Genomic DNA, 22,943 nt, shown 5'->3' with positions numbered 1-22,943 from the left:
AAAAACTAAACCGCACTTTAAACCCACAATGGCTGGGGCAATCACCACCTCCTATGCACCAGACACCAGCGGACCAGAATTCTTCCGTCGTCACACAGGAATGCGGAACCGGAGAGTCAAAAACGTGACCATGCCCGGTCACAAGGTAAGCCGTACAGTCTAAAAAAGCGCGCCCAACCTCAAAGGCCGCGTCACTTTCAAGGCTGTTAGGTTCCACAAGCCATGATCCTAAGTAACACTACACATAAGCAGGTCCAATCACAAACACGATTAAAGACCCCCCTGTTCAATAACCCCCTTCAGGAGATATTAACCCTTGATTCCAAGATACAAAAGGAACCTCACTGAGACCCTAATTATAGTTAGTCCCGCAAGGTGGTAGCCTCTCGGGAAAACACAATACAATCATGAAGAAAGTAAAATTAAACGATCTTACCGGAATCTACGCCGTAGAACAGGAACACGGCCCTACAAGTGTGATAGATAGTAGCATCACCTCTGCCATGGACTTGAGAGAAGAAAGCAGGCAGCGAAACTCGTCAACGCTGATTGCTTATGGAGCTGTTAAAAATGAGTCGGGATGGTTTCGTAGAAAGACTCTCCCTGCATATCCTGACTCTCACTGAGAGGCTGACAAGACTACTTAAAACTCCAGTCCCATGCCGAAGAGTACTACCCCCCATAAGAGACTTAATCGTAAACTTCTGACACTTCTCTGCCAACCTCCTGGGACGAAAGGCAAAGAATGACTGGGGGATGAGGGGAGTGGGGGGAGTATTTAAGCCTTTGGCTGGGGTGTCTTTGCCTCATCCTGGTGGCCAGGTTCTGAATTCCTAAAAGTAATGAATGCAGCTGTGGAAAATTATATTATATTATATTATATTATATTATATATATATATATATATATATATATATATATATATATATATATATATATATAAATATATATACATCTTTAGACAATTATATGTATGTATGTCTTTGTTAAAGCCTTTTGCCTTTTTTTTTCTAACACCTAAGATCTGATATCTTTGAGCCTTTTTTTGTGGAATAATTTATTAATTTTTATTTGATGGTGTTATTACAAGTGTAACTGTACTTTGTTATATGTTTTGTGACACTTTTTAGTTTTGTGAAACAGTTAACCAGAGCTCTGACAACGCGGTAATCATTCTAGCGTAAAACACGATTGTGCTTAAGTGATCGTGTTTACTTTCAACTTACAATACCAGCAGTAGACGCGACGAGCGCAAACACCCGCGATAAACCCCATATCGCTCGCATGCAAACATTAGCGCTCCACTCTTAATCTGGCCACCAAAACGGATATATGGAGCTTGTATTTAGCGCAATTAAAAATGTACAAAGTCTGTCTATCCCTGCTTGCTGCTATGGTCACCTACTGTAATACTGAAATTAAACCACACTTTCCAATGTTGAAAACTATGGGGTGTTTTAAGAATTTTAGTAATTATAACAGATTGTGCATAAAAAGGAAATGGTGTTCTCTATTGCAAGGGATATACCAAGTCCTCAATGGCTATAACAGCTAATAAGATTGTATTACAACATCCAGTGTCAGTACATCTGAAATGCAGGTGCCTTATGAACGTCCCCTTTAATACCCAATAGCAAAGACTTGCAGAACAGAATAAGGAAGGCAAAAAGGGACAGTGTAAGCTTCAAGAATCCGATTTATTTTATTGACTTAGATCATATTTTTTACACAGAGACCAAACATGGAAGTGAAGCAATGAATGAGCAAAAATAAGACATTGGAAAAATGACAATTGATGAACAGGAACACAAAAATGTGAACAGCAAGAAAAATAAGATTCAGCACAGAGAACAAAGATTCTTCACATAGTCAAGTTAACAGGAATAAAGCAGAATATCAGTTCAGGCAAAATACAACATTAAAGGGACATTGTACTCTAAAAATGTTCTGCTCTCTAATGTGTTCCCAATGGAGTGTATTTGTTTTTAGATGACTCTTTTACCTTTATTTGTTAATTGAAATAGCTACTGTTGCCTTCTGTATCCCCCTCTATACTAAGACATTCTCTTTGTAGAAAAGCTATGTAAAGAGAAGACAATAGCACTGATTAATCTTCTTGGGGGGAGGAGGGGTGGTATGAGGAAGAGATATATTTTGTGTTTAATGAATCTGCTTGTGCTTATTGAACCCTCAGACATAATTAGCATTTAGGTACATAAATAAGCAGTCCTGCTTTACTTGCAGGCTCCACCGATTGTTGTAAGAATGTCTTAGGTGATAGTTTTAATAAGAAAAATGCTATTTCAAATATAAATAAACATGAATGAACAATTTGCTCTGTATTTAATATTCTGCAGTAGGTATAAAAAGTAATTTGGAACACATTAAGGGAAAACAACATTTACAGTTTTAGCCCCTTTAACAGAAAAAATTAACAAAAGATGCTATGAAGGAAGATTTTCTATACCGTGGTGTATTCTGAACTCCATTATAGAATTGTGGGTGTTCATTGTATTTGAACATCCAGTTTGGAGTTCTTGCATATGGAAATTAAGGCCTAGCCATGATTCTCCATCAACCTGTCCACAAGTAAAATTAATTTACACTAGCTCAGGTATCTTCTGATGTACAAGCAAACCAATGTAGAACCGTAAATTCAAGTGCAAATCTCGTTTGTTTCCTCAATATATTGGAAAATTAAAGACCATCATAAACTGGCACATTGTGTCTGTAGTTATAAAACAAATACGCCACAAAGTAAAAAAAAATAAAAAAATAATTTATTCACAAAAATAAATAAAAATTCTAAACAGCTTTTTATTGTTAACTTGATGAAAAATCCACATTCATAAAAGGTTAAACCAAGAACAGGACTTCAGTTTAACAGGAATCCCAAAATAATTCCTTGAACAACTGTATCTAATATGCAAATAAATAACTTGTGTGGGAAGCCGTAACTTAATCCAATAGTTTAATATCTAATATCATTTTCTTTTTTTTAAGTAAGAAGGAACACAAGAATTACATAAGCATATTACAGTTTTTACCGCACTGATCTAAAAGGAGATTAATCAAGAACGTACAGGCATAAAACAAGTCTAAGGTAAGAATCCTTTTTAGCCTTCAGATAAATCCCATTTAGACTCATGATCACCTTAATGAGGAAGCACTACGCTACTTTGTTATGTGATCTGATGCTGGTTAACAAGACTCCAATTCATTTAGTAGATTGAAAACTGAACCAACAAAGTACGTCTGAAACAACATGCAGCTAAAAAAAATAAAAATATATCAGCACTCCTTTTATTTAAGACAATAATCAAGTATGTTGGCTTAGACACAACTATTTTCAACTTGTAAAAAAAACAAAACTTGACCAACAAATTTCAACTATTCTTCAGAAACAAAAATGGCAAGAACAGAATATTTCTCAGTGTATGAGATCAAGTAGCAGAAGGTTGACCCTTATTCACAGAAAACAACCTCTGACAACGCATAGTCTTTGCAAACAAAAGGAAGAACATAATCTGGATTCTTCTCCAGAAACAGAGTACAACTAAGGCACTTTGTTTAACAGGTAATCAATAAAATAACAGTTTTATAAAAAAATTAAATAAAAACAAAATTAAAAATACTGTTTTAGTAGAAAACAAAAGTAAATAAAAAGTGCTATTTACCACAAAAGCTGTAACAGCTACTGGAGGAGCTTCACAGTACATTTAGAAGCTACAGCAGAGGCGCATGGAAACGTAGGTTATAATCGTTAAATAGAAGATCGGGGTTAGAGTGACAGTAGGGGAATCTGCAGGTAGTGTAGGTATAACTTACAGCAGCCGTTACAAGGGACACAATATGTGTGATGGTGTAATTGTTACATCAGGTGATCCTAGGGACAGGGTAGGTGTAACTGTTACAAGGGAATCACAGAAAGCTTAGGTCTAATGGTTACAACAGGTAATAGCAGAAACAGTGTAGTAATAACTGTCACCCAGGGTTTCACAGAGACACGGTAGATATTTTTTATGCATTAAATAATAAACGTACATATCTTAGAAGCACACACACAAAATTCAAGTTCTTGGATAAACCAAATATTCAGCAACAGCTCTGGATTACAATACGACATAGTAGCAAGAAGTTCACACATCAAGGGATGTACACGTGCTCCAAATACATTGATTAATGTCTAATATATTGACCTATCCCAATTCATCAGCTATAGGGCAAAAGGGGAGAAAGGAGAAATTTTAGTTTATGGTCCAGTGACATGGTCTGTTTAAGGAAATTGTTTCCCTTGGTATGAACGTTCTTGGACGCAGAGCTGTCCTGATGTTTACATGGGTCAGACACTTGTTATTGGTGTACACATAATAGATAAATCCCACTTCAATCTGCAAATGTTTAAAGGTTGAAAAAGCCATTATAGGGATAGGGGAAAGACTGCAACCCAAATTAAAAAGTAGTTTGCACGGCACTTGACCATAGTGCTAGTTTTTGTGCAGCAATATCCCATAATATTTTTAGCACACCTTAATGAAATGTTATTAGAAAGGTGCCTAAGTTCAACAAGTGTAATTACCCTACACCTTCACCTCCTCCTCCTACCATGGGAACGGACTATAAAGACATTTCTATGGGGCCTGCTGAATGATATTCAGTCTAAAGACACAATCACCAAAAATCATTAACCAAGTATTAGATATGAACCTAGTAAAGAAAATCCAGTGACAGATCTAACAGCCTCCTGTCTCTTCTTCCCATGTAGATGACGGTCTCCTTAGCTCGGCCCAAAGCAATGCCAGAAATACCAGAATGGGTTATAGATGGGGTTCCAGCACTGCAGGGAGCTTGGCTTACCTCTCACTGTTCCCAGATTCTTGAGTGTGGTCTTAGGCTGGCTCTGACTGGTGTTGCCAAAGCCAGAGGACTTGCCGCAGATAAATGAAAAGCTAGATGTTGGCTTGATCTGTGGAGAGGTCTGCTGGCTGCTGCTACTGCTTGTGGTTCCATTGCTGTAGCTCCTTGCTCGGATCAGACTGTTCTCAGACAATGCTATGGATGCCAAACTGAAAGAGAAATAGAAAAAAATAAAGACTAATTCCTACAGGACACATAAGGCTTAGAAAACAAAGTATTTTTCTAGCTGATGTCATTTGGTTACATAAATGGAAGACAGTACTTTGCGTTCTTCTGACCAGTACAAATTAGACATTCTAAACAGTGTTAATACGGACATTTTATCTTAAATAAACCATGAGTTCCAGAGTGACATGACCCACAGATAAACAAGAATTCATACAACTGGAATAAAACATATCCAAACTGAACTTCAGTATGGAAGCCGCAAGAGTCCTTCATTTAATCTGTTATTGTGCTGACTGTATAAATAACTAAAACCCCTACTCTGGATGTAATCATAGACGTTTAATTAAATTCATTTTCTACTGCAGGAAATGTGGATTGCTAATGGCACTTATGAATTACATTTTATTTGACGTGTGCCATCTCTGGAAGGCCTGCTTGACAATGATGTTATCTATGGTATTTTAAAAAGCAAGAAAAAAAAAACACAACAAGAGAAAAACAAGAAAAGAAAAGCAAAAACAAAAGGGTACATCTTATATAAATAATTATTTGACAGAGATACATCAAAGGATAAATCTGCTAACAGATACATGTGACCTATTTACAATAATACAATTCCTTATCAGCTGAGAGATTTTTTTTTTCTTTCTTTTCCTTTCTCTCTTTTCTCCTTTCTTTTTTTATTTAAACGTGTAATAAGAAAAGAATCCATAAAACATATCTCTCTTAGAATATAAACATTTTCTGTTTATAAATAAAACAAAAAACAGAAAAAAAAAAGTGTAAGGCCCTACTCTCATATTTCTCTTCTTTCCGTGCAGTTGGCCCACTGGATTGGCAGATACCCCTCCTGTAAGGCAGTATAGAAAAAACATAATTTATGTAAGAACTTACCTGATAAATTCATTTCTTTCATATTAGCAAGAGTCCATGAGCTAGTGACGTATGGGATATACATTCCTACCAGGAGGGGCAAAGTTTCCCAAGCCTCAAAATGCCTATAAATACACCCCTCACCACACCCACAAATCAATTTAATGAATAGCCAAGAAGTGGGGTGACAAAAAAAAAGTGCGAAAGCATATAAAATAAGGAATTGGAATAGTTGTGCTTTATACAAAAAAATCATAACCACCACAAAAAGGGTGGGCCTCATGGACTCTTGCTAATATGAAAGAAATTAATTTATCAGGTAAGTTCTTACATAAATTATGTTTTCTTTCATGTAATTAGCAAGAGTCCATGAGCTAGTGACGTATGGGATAATGACTACCCAAGATGTGGATCTTTCCACGCAAGCGTCACTAGAGAGGGAGGGATAAAATAAAGACAGCCAATTCCTGCTGAAAATAATCCACACCCAAAATAAAGTTAAATGAAAACATAAGCAGAAGATTCAAACTGAAACCGCTGCCTGAAGTACTTTTCTACCAAAAACTGCTTCAGAAGAAGAAAACACATCAAAATGGTAGAATTTAGTAAAAGTATGCAAAGAGGACCAAGTTGCTGCTTTGCAAATCTGATCAACCGAAGCCTCATTCCTAAACGCCCAGGAAGTAGAAACTGACCTAGTAGAATGAGCTGTAATCCTTTGAGGCGGAGTTTTACCCGACTCGACATAAGCATGGTGCATTAAGGATTTCAACCAAGATTCCAAAGAAAAGGCAGAAGCTTTCTGACCTTTTCTAGAACCGGAAGAGATGACAAATAGACTAGAAGTCTTTCAAGAAAGACTTAGTAGCTTCAACATAATATTTCAAAGCTCTAACAACATCCAAAGAATGCAACGATTTCTCCTTAGAATTCTTAGGATTGGGACATAATGAAGGAACCACAATTTCTCTACTAATGTTGTTGGAATTCACAACCTTAGGTAAAAATTCAAAAGAAGTTCGCAACACCGCCTTATCCTGATGAACAATCAGAAAAGGAGACTCACAAGAAAGAGCAGATAATTCAGAGACTCTTCTGGCAGAAGAGATGGCCAAAAGGAACAAAACTTTCCAAGAAAGTAATTTAATGTCCAAAGAATGCATGGGTTCAAAAGGAGGAGCTTGAAGAGCCCCCAGAACCAAATTCAAACTCCAAGGAGGAGAAATTGACTTAATGACAGGTTTTATACGAACCAAAGCTTGTACAAAACAATGAATATCAGGAAGATTAGCAATCTTTCTGTGAAAAAGAACAGAAAGAGCAGAGATTTGTCCTTTCAATGAACTTGCGGACAAACCTTTATCTAAACCATCCTGAAGAAACTGTAAAATTCTCGGAATTCTAAAAGAATGCCAGGAAAAATGATGAGAAAGACACCAAGAAATATAAGTCTTCCAGACTCTATAATATATCTCTCTAGATACAGATTTACGAGCCTGTAACATAGTATTAATCACAGAGTCAGAGAAACCTCTTTGACCAAGAATCAAGCGTTCAATCTCCATACCTTTAAATTTAAGGATTTGAGATCCTGATGGAAAAAAGGACCATGCGACAGAAGGTCTGGTCTTAACGGAAGAGTCCACGGCTGGCAAGAGGCCATCCGGACAAGATCCGCACACCAAAACCTGTGAGGCCATGCTGGAGCTACCAGCAGAACAAACGAGCATTCCTTCAGAATCTTGGAGATTACTCTTGGAAGAAGAACTAGAGACAGAAAGATATAGGCAGGATGATACTTCCAAGGAAGTGATAATGCATCCACTGCCTCCGCCTGAGGATCCCGGGATCTGGACAGATACCTGGGAAGTTTCTTGTTTAGATGAGAAGCCATCAGATCTATTTCTGGGAATTCCCACATTTGAACAATCTGAAGAAATACCTCTGGGTGAAGAGACCATTCGCCCGGATGCAACGTTTGGCGACTGAGATAATCCGCTTCCCAATTGTCTATACCTGGGATATGAACCGCAGAGATTAGACAGGAGCTGGATTCCGCCCAAACCAGAATTCGAGATACTTCTTTCATAGCCAGACGACTGTGAGTCCCTCCTTGATGATTGATGTATGCCACAGTTGTGACATTGTCTGTCTGAAAACAAATGAACGACTCTCTCTTCAGAAGAGGCCAAGACTGAAGAGCTCTGAAAATTGCACGGAGTTCCAAAATATTGATTGGTAATCTCACCTCCTGAGATTCCCAAACCCCTTGTGCCGTCAGAGACCCCCACACAGCTCCCCAACCTGTAAGACTTGCATCTGTTGAGATTATAGTCCAGGTCGGAAGAACAAAAGAAGCCCCCTGAATTAAACGATGGTGATCTGTCCACCACGTCAGAGAATGTCGTACAATCGGTTTTAAAGATACTAATTGAGATATCTTTGTGTAATCCCTGCACCATTGGTTCAGCATACAGAGCTGAAGAGGTCGCATGTGAAAACGAGCAAAGGGGATCGCGTCCGATGCAGCAGTCATAAGACCTAGAATTTCCATGCATAAGGCTACCGAAGGGAATGATTGTGACTGAAGGTTTCGACAAGCTGAAATCAATTTCAGACGTCTCTTGTCTGTCAAAGACAGAGTCATGGACACTGAATCTATCTGGAAACCTAAAAAGGTTACCCTTGTCTGAGGAATCAATGAACTTTTTAGTGAATTGATCCTCCAACCATGATCTTGAAGAAACAACACAAGTCGATTCGTATGAGATTCTGCTAAATGTAAAGACTGAGCAAGTACCAAGATATCGTCCAAATAAGGAAATACCACAATACCCTGTTCTCTGATTACAGACAGAAGGGCACCGAGAACCTTTGTAAAAATTCTTGGAGCTGCAGCTAGGCCAAAAGGCAGAGCCACAAACTGGTAATGCTTGTCCAGGAAAGAGAATCTCAGGAACTGATAGTGATCTGGATGAATCGGAATATGCAGATATGCATCCTGTAAATCTATTGTAGACATATAATGCCCTTGCTGAACAAAAGGTAAGATAGTCCTTACAGTTACCATTTTGAATGTTGGTATCCTTACATAACGATTCAATATTTTTAGATCCAGTACTGGTCTGAAGGAATTCTCCTTCTTTGGTACAATGAAGAGATTCGAATAAAACCCCAGCCCCTGTTCCAAAACTGGAACTGGCATAATTACTCCAGCCAACTCTAGATCTGAAACACATTTCAGAAATGCTTGAGCTTTCACTGGGTTTACTGGGACACGGGAAAGAAAAAATCTCTTTGCAGGAGGTCTTATCTTGAAACCAATTCTGTACCCTTCTGAAACAATGTTCTGAATCCAAAGATTGTGAACAGAATTGATCCAAATTTCTTTGAAAAAACGTAATCTGCCCCCTACCAGCTGAGCTGGAATGAGGGCCGCACCTTCATGTGGACTTAGAAGCTGGCTTTGCTTTTCTAGAAGGCTTGGATTTATTCCAGACTGGAGATGGTTTCCAAACTGAAACTGCTCCTGAGGATGAAGGATCAGGCTTTTGTTCTTTGTTGAAACGAAAGGAACGAAAACGATTATTAGCCCTGTTTTTACCTTTAGATTTTTTATCCTGTGGTAAAAAAGATCCTTTCCCACCAGTTGAGATAATAGAATCCAACTGAGAACCAAATAATTTATTACCCTGGAAAGAAAGGGAAAGTAGAGTCGATTTAGAAGACATATAAGCATTCCAAGTTTTAAGCCATAAAGCTCTTCTAGCTAAAATAGCTAGAGACATAAACCTGACAACAACTCTGATAATATCAAAAATGGCATCACAGATAAAATTATTAGCATGTTGAAGAATAATAATAATATTATGAGAATCATGATCTGTTACTTGTTGCGCTAAAGTTTCCAACCAAAAAGTTGAAGCTGCAGCAACATTAGCCAATGATATAGCAGGTCTAAGAAGATTACCTGAACACAGATAAGCTTTTCTTAGAAAGGATTAAATTTTCCTATCTAAAGGGTCCTTAAAGGAAGTACCATCTGCCGTAGGAATAGTAGTACGTTTAGCAAGGGTAGAAATAGCCCCATCAACTTTAGGGATTTTGTCCCAAAACTCTAATCTGTCGGACGGCACAGGATATAATTGCTTAAAACGTTTAGAGGGAGTAAATGAATTACCCAAATTATTCCATTCTCTGGAAATTACTTCAGAAATAGCACCAGGAACAGGAAAAACTTCTGGAATAACCACAGGAGATTTAAAGACCTTGTCTAAACGTTTAGATTTAGTATCAAGAGGACCAGAATCCTCAATTTCTAAAGCAATTAAAACTTCTTTAAGTAAAGAACGAATAAATTCCATTTTAAATAAATATGAAGATTTATCAGCATCAACCTCTGAGACAGAATCCTCTGAACCAGAAGAATCATTAGAATCAGAATGATGATGTTCATTTAAAAATTCATCTGGATAACGAGAAGTTTTAAAAGATTTTTTGTGTTTACTAGAAGGAGGAATAACAGACATAGCCTTCTTAATGGATTCAGAAACGAAATCTCTTATGTTATCAGGAACACTCTGAACATTAGATGTTGTTGGAACTGCAACAGGTAATGGTACTTTACTAAAGGAAATATTATCTGCATTAACAAGTTTGTCATGACATTTAATACAAACAACAGCTGGAGGAACAGCTACCAAAAGTTTACAGCAGATACACTTAGCTTTGGTAGTTCCAGCACCAGACAGCGATTTTCCTGAAGTATCTTCTGACTCAGATGCAACGTGAGACATCTTGCAATATGTACGAGAAAAAACAACATATAAAGCAAAATTGATCAAATTCCTTAAATGACAGTTTCAGGAATGGGAAAAAATGCCAAAGAACAAGCTTCTAGCAACCAGAAGCAATGAAAAACGAGACTTAAATAATGTGGAGACAAAAGCGACGCCCATATTTTTTTAGCGCCAAAAAAGATACCCACATTATTTGGCGCCTAAATGCTTTGGCGCCAAAATGACGCCACATCCGGAACGCCGACATTTTTGGCGCAAAAGAACGTAAAAAAAAATGACGCAACTTCCGGCGACACGTATGACGCCGGAAACAGAAAAGATTTTTTGCGCCAAAAAAGTCAGCGCCAAGAATGACGCAATAAAAATGAAGCATTTTCAGCCCCCGCGAGCCTAACAGCCCACAGGGAAAAAGTCAAATTTTTAAGGTAAGAAAAATGATTGATTCAAATGCATTATCCCAAATATGAAACTGACTGTCTGAAAAAAAGGAATGTTGAACATTCTGAGTCAAGGCAAATAAATGTTTGAATACATATATTTAGAACTTTAAAAAAAGTGCCCAACCATAGCTTTAGAGTGTCATAGAAAATAAGACTTACTTACCCCAGGACACTCATCTACATGTTTGTAGAAAGCCAAACCAGTACTGAAACGAAAATCAGCAGAGGTAATGGTATATATATATATATATATATATATATATATATAAGAGTATATCGTCGATCTGAAAAGGGAGATAAGAGATGAATCTCTACGACCGATAACAGAGAACCTATGAAATAGACCCCGTAGAAGGAGATCATTGAATTCAAACAGGCAATACTCTCTTCACATCCCTCTGACATTCACTGCACGCTGAGAGGAAAACCGGGCTCCAACCTGCTGCAGAGCGCATATCAACGTAAAATCTAGCACAAACTTACTTCACCACCTCAATAGGAGGCAAAGTTTGTAAAACTGATTTGTGGGTGTGGTGAGGGGTGTATTTATAGGCATTTTGAGGTTTGGGAAACTTTGCCCCTCCTGGTAGGAATGTATATCCCATACGTCACTAGCTCATGGACTCTTGCTAATTACATGAAAGAAAGACAGATTTACGTAAAGGATAAATGGTCTGCATCTGTGTTGCAATTGGAAATGACTATAACTTTTAAAAGGGACAGTCAAGTCCTAAAAAAACTTTCATGATTTAAATAGGGAATGTAATTTTAAACAACTTCCCAAATTTACTTTTATCACCAATTTTGCTTTGTTCTCTTGGTACTCTTAGTTGAAAGCTATTTCCAGGTGGTTCATATGCTAATTTCTTAGACCTTGAACACTGCCTCTAATCTGAATGCATTCTGACCACTAGAGGACATTAGTTTATCTGTTTCATATAGATAACATTGAGCTCATGCACGTGAAGTTACCCTGGAGTGAGCACTGATTGGCTAAAATGCAAGTCTGTCAAAAGAACTGAAATAAGGGGGCAGTTTGCAGAGGCTTAGATACAAGGTAATCACATAGGTAAAAAGTGTATTTCTATAACAGTGTTGGTTATGCAAAACTGAGGAACGGGTAATAAATGGATTATCGTTCTTTTTAAACAACAAAAATTCTGGTGTTGACTGTCCCTTTAACCATTTTTCAAAAAAGGCTTTAAATTGTTTCTAATTCCTTGTCTCCATATGGTATTGTTCTAGTGTCATTTGTAAATACATTTTTTGCACAAATTCTGCAATACTAGGGGGTTTATCTGCCTTCCAGTGCTGCAGTATTAAGTTCCTTGCTACCATTAGGCAGTATTAGTTAGGGATTGGTCATTTGTTACATTTTGGCTTTAAGAATAATACAAGGAAATAATTGTTGGAGAGAAAGATAGATTATGGTGAATAAATTTATTTAAACAAAAATTGACTCTACTACCGAACCTTCTAATTTTTGGGCAGTCCATTATGTCTGCATTAGGGTATATGCAATAATAGCAACTGCCGGAATATCGACCATTCGCCCGGATGCAACGTTTGGCGACTGAGATAATCCGCTTCCCAACTGTCTATACCTGGGATATGAACCGCAGAGATTAGACAGGAGCTGGATTCCGCCCAAACCAGAATTCGAGATACTTCTTTCATAGCCAGAGGACTGTGAGTCCCTCCTTGATGATTGATGTATGCCACAGTTGTGACATTGTCTGTCTGAAAACAAATGAACGACTCTCTCTTCAGAAGAGGCCAAGACTGAAGAGCTCTGAAAATTGCACGGAGTTCCAAAATATTGATCGGTAATCTCACCTCCTGAGATTCCCAAACCCCTTGTGCCGTCAGAGACCCCCACACAGCTCCCCAACCTGTGAGACTTGCATCTGTTGAGATTATAGTCCAGGTCGGAAGAACAAAAGAAGCCCCCTGAATTAAACGATGGTGATCTGTCCACCACGTCAGAGAATGTCGTACAATCGGTTTTAAAGATATTAATTGAGATATCTTTGTGTAATCCCTACACCATTGGTTCAGCATACAGAGCTGAAGAGGTCGCATGTGAAAACGAGCAAAGGGGATCGCGTCCGATGCAGCAGTCATAAGACCTAGAATTTCCATGCATAAGGCTACCGAAGGGAATGATTGTGACTGAAGGTTTCGACAAGCTGAAATCAATTTCAGACGTCTCTTGTCTGTCAAAGACAGAGTCATGGACACTGAATCTATCTGGAAACCTAAAAAGGTTACCCTTGTCTGAGGAATCAATGAACTTTTTAGTGAATTGAACCTCCAACCATGATCTTGAAGAAACAACACAAGTCGATTCGTATGAGATTCTGCTAAATGTAAAGACTGAGCAAGTACCAAGATATCGTCCAAATAAGGAAATACCACAATACCCTGTTCTCTGATTACAGACAGAAGGGCACCGAGAACCTTTGTAAAAATTCTTGGAGCTGTAGTTAGGCCAAACGGCAGAGCCACAAACTGGTAATGCTTGTCCAGGAAAGAGAATCTCAGGAACTGATAGTGATCTGGATGAATCGGAATATGCAGATATGCATCCTGTAAATCTATTGTAGACATATAATGCCCTTGCTGAACAAAAGGTAAGATAGTCCTTACAGTTACCATTTTGAATGTTGGTATCCTTACATAACGATTCAATATTTTTAGATCCAGTACTGGTCTGAAGGAATTCTCCTTCTTTGGTACAATGAAGAGATTCGAATAAAACCCCAGCCCCTGTCCCAAAACTGGAACTGGCATAATTACTCCAGCCAACTCTAGATCTGAAACACATTTCAGAAATGCTTGAGCTTTCACTGGGTTTACTGGGACACGGGAAAGAAAAAATCTCTTTGCAGGAGGTCTTATCTTGAAACCAATTCTGTACCCTTCTGAAACAATGTTCTGAATCCAAAGATTGTGAACAGAATTGATCCAAATTTCTTTGAAAAAACGTAATCTGCCCCCTACCAGCTGAGCTGGAATGAGGGCCGCACCTTCATGTGGACTTAGAAGCTGGCTTTGCTTTTCTAGAAGGCTTGGATTTATTCCAGACAGGAGATGGTTTCCAAACTGAAACTGCTCCTGAGGATGAAGGATCAGGCTTTTGTTCTTTGTTGAAACGAAAGGAACGAAAACGATTATTAGCCCTGTTTTTACCTTTAGATTTTTTATCCTGTGGTAAAAAAGATCCTTTCCCACCAGTTGAGATAATAGAATCCAACTGAGAACCAAATAATTTATTACCCTGGAAAGAAAGGGAAAGTAGAGTCGATTTAGAAGACATATAAGCATTCCAAGTTTTAAGCCATAAAGCTCTTCTAGCTAAAATAGCTGGAGACATAAACCTGACATCAACTCTGATAATATCAAAAATGGCATCACAGATAAAATTATTAGCATGTTGAAGAAGAATAATAATATTATGAGAATCATGATTTGTTACTTGTTGCGCTAAAGTTTCCAACCAAAAAGTTGAAGCTGCAGCAACATCAGCCAATGATATAGCAGGTCTAAGAAGATTACCTGAACACAGATAAGCTTTTCTTAGAAAGGATTAAATTTTCCTATCTAAAGGGTCCTTAAAGGAAGTACCATCTGCCGTAGGAATAGTAGTACGTTTAGCAAGGGTAGAAATAGCCCCATCAACTTTAGGGATTTTGTCCCAAAACTCTAATCTGTCGGACGGCACAGGATATAATTGCTTAAAACGTTTAGAGGGAGTAAATGAATTACCCAAATTATTCCATTCTCTGGAAATTACTTCAGAAATAGCACCAGGAACAGGAAAAACTTCTGGAATAACCACAGGAGATTTAAAGACCTTGTCTAAACGTTTAGATTTAGTATCAAGAGGACCAGAATCCTCAATTTCTAAAGCAATTAAAACTTCTTTAAGTAAAGAACGAATAAATTCCATTTTAAATAAATATGAAGATTTATCAGCATCAACCTCTGAGACAGAATCCTCTGAACCAGAAGAATCATTAGAATCAGAATGATGATGTTCATTTAAAAATTCATCTGGATAACGAGAAGTTTTAAAAGATTTTTTGTGTTTACTAGAAGGAGGAATAACAGACATAGCCTTCTTAATGGATTCAGAAACGAAATCTCTTATGTTATCAGGAACACTCTGAACATTAGATGTTGTTGGAACTGCAACAGGTAATGGTACTTTACTAAAGGAAATATTATCTGCATTAACAAGTTTGTCATGACATTTAATACAAACAACAGCTGGAGGAACAGCTACCAAAAGTTTACAGCAGATACACTTAGCTTTGGTAGTTCCAGCACCAGACAGCGACTTTCCTGAAGTATCTTCTGACTCAGATGCAACGTGAGACATCTTGCAATATGTAAGAGAAAAAACAACATATAAAGCAAAATTGATCAAATTCCTTAAATGACAGTTTCAGGAATGGGAAAAAATGCCAAAGAACAAGCTTCTAGCAACCAGAAGCAATGAAAAATGAGACTTAAATAATGTGGAGACAAAAGCGACGCCCATATTTTTTTAGCGCCAAAAAAGATACCCACATTATTTGGCGCCTAAATGCTTTGGCGCCAAAATGACGCCACATCCGGAACGCCGACATTTTTGGCGCAAAAGAACGTAAAAAAAAATGACGCAACTTCTGGCGACACGTATGACGCCGGAAACAGAAAAGATTTTTTGCGCCAAAAAAGTCAGCGCCAAGAATGACGCAATAAAAATGAAGCATTTTCAGCCCCCGCGAGCCTAACAGCCCACAGGGAAAAAGTCAAATTTTTAAGGTAAGAAAAATGATTGATTCAAATGCATTATCCCAAATATGAAACTGACTGTCTGAAAAAAAGGAATGTTGAACATTCTGAGTCAAGGCAAATAAATGTTTGAATACATATATTTAGAACTTTAAAAAAAGTGCCCAACCATAGCTTTAGAGTGTCATAGAAAATAAGACTTACTTACCCCAGGACACTCATCTACATGTTTGTAGAAAGCCAAACCAGTACTGAAACGAAAATCAGCAGAGGTAATGGTATATATATATATAAGAGTATATCGTCGATCTGAAAAGGGAGGAAAGAGATGAATCTCTACGACCGATAACAGAGAACCTATGAAATAGACCCCGTAGAAGGAGATCATTGAATTCAAACAGGCAATACTCTCTTCACATCCCTCTGACATTCACTGCACGCTGAGAGGAAAACCGGGCTCCAACCTGCTGCAGAGCGCATATCAACGTAGAATCTAGCACAAACTTACTTCACCACCTCAATAGGAGGCAAAGTTTGTAAAACTGATTTGTGGGTGTGGTGAGGGGTGTATTTATAGGCATTTTGAGGTTTGGGAAACTTTGCCCCTCCTGGTAGGAATGTATATCCCATACGTCACTAGCTCATGGACTCTTGCTAATTACATGAAAGAAAGACAGATTTACGTAAAGGATAAATGGTCTGCATCTGTGTTGCAATTGGAAATGACTATAACTTTTAAAAGGGACAGTCAAGTCCTAAAAAAACTTTCATGATTTAAATAGGGAATGTAAATTTAAACAACTTTCCAATTTACTTTTATCACCAATTTTGCTTTGTTCTCTTGGTATTCTTAGTTGAAAGCTATTTCCAGGTGGTTCATATGCTAATTTCTTAGACCTTGAACACTGCCTCTAATCTGAATGCATTCTGACCACTAGAGGACATTAGTTTATCTGTTTCATATAGATAACATTGAGCTCATGCATGTGAAGTTACCCTGGAGTGAGCACTGATTGGCTAAAATGCAAGTCTGTCAAAAGAACTGAAATAAGGGGGCAGTTTGCAGAGGCTTAGATAAAAGGTAATCACATAGGTAAAAAGTGTATTTCTATAACAGTGTTGGTTATGCAAAACTGAGGAACGGGTAATAAATGGATTATCGTTCTTTTTAAACAACAAAAATTCTGGTGTTGACTGTCCCTTTAACCATTTTTCAAAAAAGGCTTTAAATTGTTTCTAATTCCTTGTCTCCATATGGTATTGTTCTAGTGTCATTTGTAAATACATTTTTTGCACAAATTCTGCAATACTAGGGGGTTTATCTGCCTTCCAGTGCTGCAGTATTAAGTTCCTTGCTACCATTAGGCAGTATTAGTTAGGGATTGGTCATTTGTTACATTTTGGCTTTAAGAATAATACAAGGAAATAATTGTTGGAGAGAAAGATAGATTATGGTGAATAAATTTATTTAAACAAAAATTGACTCTACTACCGAACCTTCTAATTTTTGAGCAGTCCATTATGTCTGCATTAGGGTATATGCAATAATAGCAACTGCCGGAATATTTTTTTCCCCTTTTAGCAAGGATCGCTGGAGAGATGTAAGAAAAATTTAGTAGTTTACTATGTGACACTTTCCACCTCGTATTATTACCTACTAATTGGATACTTTTTTTTATATAATAAATTTCCAACTCTCCATGCGGTCCTTGCCACGATCGGGTTGATTGACAGCTCCCTGCTGGCGGCCGATTGGCCGCGAGTCAGCAGGGGGCGGCGTTGCACCAGCAGCTCTTGTGAGCTGCTGGTGCAATGTTAAATGCGGAGAGCGTATTGCTCTCCGCATTTAGCGAGGTCTTGCGGACCTGATCCGCAGTGTCGGATCAGGTCCGCAAGCCCTTTGATAAATGGGCCTGCTAGATCGCAACTACTATTAGGTTCTGAAGTGATTTGGTAAAAGAAAAAAATTGTGTTTTGGGATATCAAATTCCTCTTTAATTTGGTCAAAAGATTTGATGGTTTGTGTACCGGGTTCCACTAATTGATAAACATTTCTGAATCCCTGCAAGTACCAATATTAAAAAATCCCAGGGTTGAGGCAAGGAAGAAACTCTGGGTTCCCTATGATGGGTAGATGTCTGGAAATTCTATAATTTATATCAAGTTCCCCACAGAATTCTGCCATGCCACAACTACATTTTGGATAACACTCAGATTGCGAATAATTGATGGTAGTTTAATTGGCGGTGTGTGTAGAATTGCTTTTAATGTAAATGGTTTAATCATTTCCTCCCCTATCCAGTCTACTGCAATCTTAACCATAGAGTTTAATATTTGGTAAGCCAAATCCTCCAAATTCCTTATCCTGTTCCAAAAATCGCATAGAGAGATGTACCTTCCTCTTTGTAACTAGTTTCTTGAATTGCCTTAGATCTATGCTTTTAATACATATTGGTAAGTTTTGCATTAGGAAAAGAAGGCGTGGAAATAGAAATGCTTTCAACAATACAATTTTTGCTGACAGGGAAATAGGCAGTGGCCTCTATTTATCCATCATAATCTTGGCTTCACCAAAGAACTGTCACGCTCGCGGCCGGAGGTTCCGGCGGTTCACTTTGTGTGCCTGGTTGCCTGGCAACGTCTCGCTCTTCCTGAGCCGTCTCCTTCAGCTGATGTCAGGCTAGGCTTCTTATTCCGGTCATCTCGATCCTCCGGTGCCCATTTGGTTGTTTAACTCTGTGGCTGTTGTGAGTACTCAGTAACTTTAGAATTTTGCCTTTTGTTTCTGAACCTTTGCCTGGACGACCACTTGATAGCTTAATCCTTAAACTGCCCGATTACAAGTGGTCAAACTCTGCATTTCTGACTACACTTGTGCTTAACCCTCAAACTGCCTGATTACAAGTTGTCAAACTCTGCATTACTTACCACGCTTGTGGTTAACCCTCAAACTGCCTGATTACAAGTTGCCAAGCTCTGCATTACTGACTACGCTGTACTTAACCCTCAAACTGCCTGATTTCAAGTTGCCTACTCCTGCATTATTAACTGTTTATTGTTTAACCCTCCTTATGTCTGAGATCAAGTTGTCTTATTCTGCAACTCAGGTTCTGTGGTGGTCTATTCCTGAACTGCTTGTTTATAGTTCCCTATTGTGAAGTTTATCCTGCTGCTATCAAGATTTCCATTACTCATTCCAGAAGACTCAGACCAACACTGCTCCATATCCTGAGTACCTTGTCTTATAGAAGTTGTCATGGGGTCACGTCCTGGATTAAACTCAGAGTGCAAGGGTGTTTTTGTTCGCCCTAGCATTTGGGTCTTTTTCTGGACTTTACCTAACCTGACATAACAAACGGGCCATATTATGGACCCCGATGAGTTATCCAGGGCTGTGGATCTACAAGGACAACTTCTTGGAAATCATTATGCTCATTTGCAATCATTGGATTCCAAGCTTGACCAGATTACTGCTCTGCTACATAACCTGTCCGCTCCTTCTCAAGCTACGTCTTCTCCTACTGCAGCTGCTGCCAGTTCCAATGCGGTTTATAATCCACCCCACCCAGTGGGACAATATATACCTAGAATCCCTCTTCCTGATAAATATGACGGAAATCCGGAAGAATGCAGTGGATTCCTTAATCAGTGTAGTTTACACTTCAGAAACAATCCTCAAGTATTCGTCAATTCTTCTTCCAAGATCACCTTTATTATTTCCCTCATGAAGGATAAGGCTCTGGCCTGGGTATCCCCTCTTTTAGAGAAAGACGATCCTCTTCTTAAGAATTCGGAGTTATTTGTGTCTATTTTTTCCTCTGTTTTTGACAAGCCTGGGAGGTCTGCAGCTGCTGAGGCTGGGTTGTTGGATTTGAGAAAGGGATCCTTTTCTGTAGCTCAATACGCTATTGAATTCAGGACTTTAGCCACAGAAACTGATTGGAACCATGGAGCCTTACGGGCAGCTTTTCGCAAAGGACTTTGCGAATGCTTAAAGGATGAACTTGTGTTTTGGGAACTTCCTGACTCTTTGGAGGATCTTATCAATTTATGTATATATTTCGACACCCGGCATACTGAACGTCTACATTAGAGAGATAGGAATCGGAGATCTTTTTCTAGATCTACTTATTGTCCTCCTATTCATACCCCAAATCTTTCTAATAACAACTCCCATTCATCTGAGTCTGTAGAACCCATGGAAGTAGGAGCTATAAAGTTAACAGAAGCTGAACGCCATAGAAGGTGTACTCTTGGGTTATGTTTGTATTGTGGCACCAAAGGACATTTACTGAAGGACTGTCCAATCCAGCCAGTAAAAGCCAAGGCTTAACTATTGATAGAGGGACAGAGTTAAGCCAGAATCCCATGACATCCTTCAATTCTAAACTCTTTTTTCCTTTAACCATCACTTTTGGAAACACCAAGTTTCAAGCTCAAGCTCTCATCGACTCTGGAGCTGCTGTAGTTTTCATTGATTCTTTTCATTGAAACAATTAATCAAGATAACTACTGTTAGTGGGCAGCCTCTGGGATCTGGAATCATTCAACATTCAACTATACCTCTTCTTTTATCTGTGGGCATACTCCACTCTGAAATTATTTGTTTTGATGTAATCTTTTCCCCCCACATACCGTTGATTTTGGGGTTACCTTGGTTACAGGTTCATGATCCAGTATTCTCATGGTCTAAAGGAGAGCTTATTTCCTGGGGAACTACCTGTTTTAAGCATTGCCTGCAAAATCCCTCTAAACCATCCAGTCCTGTTGTGGCTATTTTGGAAGTTCCTGATGCTTTGCCTAATCACTATCATGCCTTCTGTAATGTTTTTTCTAAAAAGTAGGCTGAGACGTTACCTCCTCACCGGATTTTTGACTTTCCTATCGTCTCTCTTGAAGAATACATTAAGGACAACTTGGCCAGAGGATTTATTCGTCCTTCATCATCACCTGTGGGAGCAGGTTTTTTCTTCATTGGGAAAAAAGACGGAACGGCTTCGTCCTGTATTGATTATCGGGCCTTGAATTAGATTACTGTCAAAAATAGTTACCCTCTTCCGCTCATCCCTGAGCTATTTGATCGTCTCCAAAGTGCTTCTCCAAGTTGGATCTCCGTGGGGCCTACAATTTGGTCAGAATTCGTAAGGGAGACGAATGGAAGATGGCATTTAACACTAGATTTGGTCACTACGAGTATCTTGTAATGCTTTTTGGATTGTGCAATGCACCAGCAGTATTTCAGCACTTTGTTAATGAGATCTTCAGAGATTATTTAAATCAATTTGTTATCATTTATCTTGATGACATACTGATCTATTCCAGAACATTACAGGAACATGTACACCATGTAAAACTTGTGCTTCAAAGATTACGTTATAACTACCTTTTTTCTAAATTGGAGAAATGCTCTTTCCATCAGAGTTCCATTCCCTTTTTGGGTTATATTATTTCAGAATCTGGTTTTGAGATGGATCCTGCTAAACTTTTGGCTATCAAGGACTGGCCCAGACCTACCACCCTCAAATCCCTGCAGAGGTTTCTTGGCTTTGCCATTTACTATAGAAAGTTATAAAAAAACTTTGCTGACATCACGTCTCCTCTCACTAAGAAGGGACAAGATTGTAGGAACTGGTCTAATTCGGCAATACAGGCTTTTGAAACGCTGAAATCAGCATTTTCTTCGGCACCTCTCCTCAGTCATCCCATTCCTGATCTCCAGTTTATCTTGGAGGTAGATGCTTCCTCTATTGCTGCTGGAGCTGTTCTATCCCAACGAAATCCGTCTACCAGCAAGATACATCCGGTGGCGTTCTTTTCAAAAAAGTTAAATCCTGCAGAGTTAAACTATGATGTGGGCAACAAAGAACTATTGGCTATAAAACTAGCTTTGGATGAGTGGAGACATTGGTTGCATGGTACTAGTTAGCCATTTTTCATTCTGACAGACCACAAGAATCTCCTGTACCTCCATACAGCTAAGCGCCTCAATCCTCGCCAGGCTCGGTGGGCCTTGTTCTTTTTCAGGTTTAATTTTGTACTTTCCTATGTTCCTGGTTCCAAGAATTCCAAGGCAGATGCATTATCCAGGCAATTTCAGTCTACAGATTCTACTCCGCTGGATTCTGGGAAAAAAGACGGAACGGCTTCGTCCATGTATTGATTATCGGGCCTTGAATCAGATTACTGTCAAAAATAGTTACCCTCTTCCGCTCATCCCTGAGCTATTTGATCGTCTCCAAAGTGCTTCTCCAAGTTGGATCTCCGTGGGGCCTACAATTTGGTCAGAATTCGTAAGGGAGACGAATGGAAGATGGCATTTAACACTAGATTTGGTCACTACGAGTATCTTGTAATGCTTTTTGGATTGTGCAATGCACCAGCAGTATTTCAGCACTTTGTTAATGAGATCTTCAGAGATTATTTAAATCAATTTGTTATCATTTATCTTGATGACATACTGATCTATTCCAGAACATTCTATTACAGGAACATGTACACCATGTAAAACTTGTGCTTCAAAGATTACGTTATAACTACCTTTTTTCTAAATTGGAGAAATGCTCTTTCCATCAGAGTTCCATTCCCTTTTTGGGTTATATTATTTCAGAATCTGGTTTTGAGATGGATCCTGCTAAACTTTTGGCTATCAAGGACTGGCCCAGACCTACCACCCTCAAATCCCTGCAGAGGTTTCTTGGCTTTGCCATTTACTATAGAAAGTTATAAAAAAAACTTTGCTGACATCACGTCTCCTCTCACTAAGAAGGGACAAGATTGTAGGAACTGGTCTAATTCGGCAATACAGGCTTTTGAAACGCTGAAATCAGCATTTTCTTCGGCACCTCTCCTCAGTCATCCCATTCCTGATCTCCAGTTTATCTTGGAGGTAGATGCTTCCTCTATTGCTGCTGGAGCTGTTCTATCCCAACGAAATCCGTCTACCAGCAAGATACATCCGGTGGCG

At 38.6% G+C, this 22,943-nt stretch overlaps 1 protein-coding gene across 1 annotated transcript in view; it reads right to left on the bottom strand.

The window, feature by feature from the left end:
• LOC128656825 (cytosolic carboxypeptidase-like protein 5) overlaps positions 1–22,943 on the bottom strand; it is a 602,149-nt gene that overhangs the window by 254,695 nt on the left and 324,511 nt on the right. Inside the window, exon 10 of the mRNA XM_053710990.1 lies at positions 4,858–5,066. Coding sequence (XP_053566965.1) covers positions 4,858–5,066 — 209 coding nt within the window. The remainder of the gene's footprint in view (positions 1–4,857; positions 5,067–22,943) is intronic.

The sequence above is a fragment of the Bombina bombina genome, chromosome 4 (assembly GCF_027579735.1).
Source record: "Bombina bombina isolate aBomBom1 chromosome 4, aBomBom1.pri, whole genome shotgun sequence".
In the NCBI taxonomy this organism is placed as follows: Eukaryota; Metazoa; Chordata; class Amphibia; order Anura; family Bombinatoridae; genus Bombina; species Bombina bombina.
The sequence above is the reverse complement of the archived record's forward strand: the minus strand, read 5'-3'. Positions and strand labels throughout refer to the sequence as shown.